Source organism: Calliphora vicina, chromosome 4 (assembly GCF_958450345.1).
Source record: "Calliphora vicina chromosome 4, idCalVici1.1, whole genome shotgun sequence".
Lineage (NCBI taxonomy): Eukaryota > Metazoa > Arthropoda > Insecta > Diptera > Calliphoridae > Calliphora > Calliphora vicina.
This window is the reverse complement of record NC_088783.1, coordinates 7,895,234-7,900,020: the sequence shown is the minus strand read 5'-3', so window position 1 is coordinate 7,900,020 and position 4,787 is coordinate 7,895,234. Positions and strand designations below refer to the sequence as shown.

At 32.3% G+C, this 4,787-nt stretch overlaps 1 protein-coding gene across 1 annotated transcript; it reads right to left on the bottom strand.

The window, feature by feature from the left end:
• Window positions 1-298: 298 nt before the first annotated feature.
• On the bottom strand, window positions 299-1,628 carry LOC135957885 (uncharacterized). Its single transcript, XM_065508716.1, has 2 exons — window positions 1,361-1,628; window positions 299-1,249 (listed from the first exon to the last, which is right to left on the bottom strand). The coding sequence occupies exons 1-2, from the start codon at window positions 1,430-1,432 to the stop codon at window positions 557-559; spliced, it is 765 nt and encodes a 254-aa protein (XP_065364788.1). The 5' UTR covers window positions 1,433-1,628; the 3' UTR covers window positions 299-556.
• Between the last annotated feature and the right edge of the window lie 3,159 nt (window positions 1,629-4,787).

Below are 4,787 nucleotides of genomic sequence, written 5' to 3'. Positions count from 1 at the left end.
CCTTTCAATTGATATATACATGACTTAGCAATTGAGATATAGGTAACAAAAACCGGAGTATTAGAGGTTTTTTACTTATAACTCAGCCATTTATTGGCCGAATTTCCCGATTTTAAATAGTAACCGAATCAGGATATATTGAAGTATCAACCATGTGCGTAAGTTATTTGGGGGCTTCGGAAAGTTGATTTCAATAGACAGCCATTTTTCGATTTCAATATCAAATTTTATTTAATTTTACTGAAATCACTTTTATAAAAACATAATACATCCACTTAAAGAAAATAATAAAAACACGTTTATAATTAATATTTAAAACATATTGTTGTTTATTTTGAAAAATGAATTTCCAATTGAGAACATTAAAAATTTTTGTCTAAATCTAGGAAGAGCGAACAAATAAAAAATCATGATAAATAATTTAATAAAAAAAAATAAATTTTGCACAAAAAATACAAATTTTGAAAAATAAAACAACACTAGAACACACAGCAAAAAGGGTGGCACTCAATGGCAACCCGTTGCCAAACGCTCACGTAAGTATATTAGCTATAAATTAAAAGTTATAGGCCAAATTGCCACTTTGGAATTTGACATGAGACACTTGATCGGCGGCAGAGTATTGCAAGCCATTGCGTGGGGCGGTAGTGGAGTCGCTGGCGGGAGCAGCGGTGGTGGTGTAAGCGCTGGTGTGAGTGGCTTGGGTGGGAGCTGAGTAGTATTGTTGTTGGTCATTGACAGCTTGTTGTTGTTGTTGCTGTTGTTGTTGGTTGGTCAAGTAGCTGGCATATTGTTCGGCGGTGAAGTATTGATTGGCCTGTTGGGGTTGGGCAGCAGGGGCGGCGGTGGCTTGTGCAGGGGCAGCAGCAGTGGGTTGGCTAGAGTAAAGTTGTTTCAAAAGTTGTTGTTGCTGTTGTTGGGCATACAATTGTTGTTGTTGTTGCTGCTGTTGTTGTTGCTGGGCATAGTAGGCTCTCAATTGTTCGGCATATTGGGCTTGAGCCTGAGCTTGTACTTGGGGTTGTTGTTGTTGTTGCTGTTGACGTTGATATTGTTGCAAAGTTTGAGCGTAAGGAGAAGCGGCAGCGGCAGCTGGTTGGTATGCAGCTACTTGTGGAGCAGCAGCAGTGGCGGCTGGGCTATATTGGGGCTGTTGCAAGGCTTGAGCATATTGGGCACCGGCAAATTGTTGTTGCTGTTGTGGCTGATATTGTTGGTATTGAGGGGCGGCAGCTCCCAAGGAAGAGTACTGTAAGGATACAAATAATTTAATTAAAAAAATTGTTTTCAAGGGGGGTTGTTATTAAAAAAAAGAGCCATAAATGTGCTATATATCGCATTTGCTGTAGTTGTTGCCTACCACCGCATAACAGCACTTGTGTGCAGAATTTCCTGACATCGTTGGCATATTCAATGTTTTCATATTGTGCATGGCGTTGATTTATTGTTTTTCACGTATAATTTCTTTTTATATTTTTATTGAATTTTTATTTAACTTCTTTTTTACTTTTATTTTTAGCGAATTTTTTATTTGTAAAGTTCAATTAAAATTTATATTTTGTGGAAATTTAAACAATTTTAAAAATAAAATTTCAATTTGATTAAATTGATTGAAATTTCCCAGATAATGTAATTTAAATCAATCATTTTAGTTTAAAGAGTTTATTCGAAAATTTATTAAATCCAAAAAAAGTTGATTATTTTGACCCCAAATACATCAAAGGGTTAATTTAGACTGAAACACCAGATCGCAGATTACACAGATATGAATCAGCTGGCAATAGAAAACAAGTAAATGGAAATGTCCAAATGGTTGGGGTTTGAAAAGAGGGACAAATATATATTTATGTATTTTTTCTCTCGATCTGCAAAACCACAACTATTGAAAAGTGTTTGTAGAACGTCAAAATAACCATACGGTTCGATATTCCTTTTTTGAGAACTGTCATTCGTATCTGTATAATCTGTGCTCCAGATCATAGAATTAATAATGGAACGATAGGTGGGAGAAATGTCAATGAACAAAATCAAACAAAATTGCTCTCATTCCATACATATGTGCGATACAATAACAAAATACATGACAATACATTATCATGAACAGACCTAGGCTTTTCGCTCTCAGTCGCCATCAATGCTCCAGATTATATACGATTTATCCCGTCAGTCCGACATTTTGTCTGAGTGGTACTTAGTCTGTCAGTGCTTGGCACTTATAACCTCCATGGGCCGAAAATGATCGACAATTCAGATGTATGAAGGTTCCTTATTTGAGAACTGTCATTTGTTTCGTATCTGTGTAATCTGTGCTCCAGATCATGGAATTAATAATATAATGATATGTGGGAGAAATGTCAATGAACAAAATCAAACAAAATTACTCTCATTCCATACATATGTATGTGCGATACATAAAATACATGAAAATACATTATCATGAACAGACCTAGGCTTTTCGCTCTCAGTTGGCATCTATGCTCCAGATCATATACGATTTTTCCCGTCAGTCCGACATTTTGTCTGAGTGGTACTTAGTCTGTCAGCGAACCTCATTAAAATGAACATAATGAATGAAATGGGAGATTATGCATCAAAGACACAATTAGAAAATTCGTTTTTTGCAATATTACAATGCTTATAGCAATGTGGCAGGTTCTGTGAGTCCCAACCACTGATTTTGAGATAATCAGGTACCTTAGGATATTACTAATGGAATGAATTCTCGCCTACTTATGGAAAATTTTTAAATAAAACAATTTGTAACATTTTAATGATAACATGAACATTTAATTCTCCAAAGAATAATTTAATAAGCATTAACATGCTAAATACTTGTTACCAAACTCATTTTAATGTTATTGTTTTGACATGTAACTAGATAATTAATACAATTTTAATTTATATTTAGGCTAAAGCGAATTAGAAGTACCCTACTAGGTCTTCCATAAATTTATATATTAAAGAAAGATTTTTGGGTTTCTTTTTAACGAATGTTTCCAGACAAAACACAAATATCATTTAAATATCAACCTTAAAAGATTAAGTTTAATATAATACATTTTGTTTGTAACTGATCCCGTAGAAATTATGGGGGCCTCGGTATCATTTTTGCAAAAATGTTATCATTTTATCAGGCTCATATCTTGCAAATACTTAGGAATTTTAATTTACTCTTTGATGCAAAGTTGTAGCCCTTGTCATAAAGAACAAAAATTGTGAACATATAAAATCAAAAAAACTTCATCTTCAAGATCAAAATCGCAAAAAACTTAAAAAATTCGAAATTAATTTAGAAATACATTATTTTAAAGCTGCCTAAAAGTATGCTTTAGTTATAATAATTTAATGGCCCAAAACACTTAGTTTCTTTAGTTTTAGACTGTCCTACCTAAAAGGTGTTAATAATCATTCCTAGGAAGTTCATATGTTCTTTAAAGTTGTTTATTGAGATCTCAGGTACATTTTTGTAGATGATTGTTTTTTAGAATTTTGAACGGTTTGCTACCTATGGACCTGAACAGGGAAAAAAGGTAAACAAATCGAATTTTTTAAAGGTTTTTGCAATTTTGATCTTGAAAATGAAGTTTTTGATTTAATATGTTCTTTATGACAAGGGCTACAACTTTGCCTCAGACAGTAAATTAAAATTCCGAACTGTTTGCAAGATATGAGCCTGAGAAAATGTTCACTTTTTTGCAAAAATGACACCAAGGCCTCAAATCTTAGGGGGCCCATACAAAAAAGTGCATGACTTTGGGCTAAACTGGGAGACAAAACTGGTCATTTTTTTGGTCTTTTATCACGTACTGGTGTCCATATATGGTTATATTTCCATGACTTAAAAAATTATACACAGTGTAATTAAGTTAATTAAAACTTTTGGGATTTTAAATTAAGCAAGAAATACAAAGAGAAGGAAGGATTCACGATAAAGTGGCATTTCTTTTTATCTCGTTCATACAATTTTTAAGAACAAATTTTAAGATTTTTTAAGCCCTGAATAGTAGACTTGTTTAGTATATGAACAAACTAGTTCAATTGCACGATTCAATTATTTGAGCTAGTTCACTTTAGTCAGTATTAAACAATGCACTGAAATTGTTTAATATTTATATCATTGTCTATCAAATATATACTCGCTTCTGGTTCTTCTACCTGCCTCTTCTGGCTACTTTCAAAAGTCAAAAAGAGCGTTTGAACTAGAAAAGCTATCTAGTTCATATTTGAACTATGAACTAAAATGAGCGGTCATTGAATTGAACTATTAAGCACAAGTCTACTTAAGGGAAGGGTTGAAGGATTAAGTTTAAAAACCATTTTAAAACTAGATTTGTGAATAATTGTCAATTGCAATATTTGAAACACCTACTACTGTTTTTAATTATTTATTAAATATAAACCTTAAAACAAATACAAGTTCTCTGAAATTGATTTAATCAGTTTGAAATTAAAAATACAAAAAAAAACAATAAGAACATTGCGGTCATAATAAAAATGCACAAATGCATGCCAAACTCAATTTATGAAATTAATTTGAAATTTATAAATACACACACACACACACAACCAAACAACAAATTCATTAAATTAATAATTTTTATAATAAAAAATGTTAAACACAACAGTTTTTCAACAGTACGAGTAGAAAACTAATAAATGAATGCTGCTGCTGGTAATAAACAAATTAAAATTGCAATAAATTTAAATAAATTTAAAATATATACAAGATGGGGCTACTAAGCCCACTAAGAGAGCACCTTTTAATAGGGTCAACAACAACAATAATA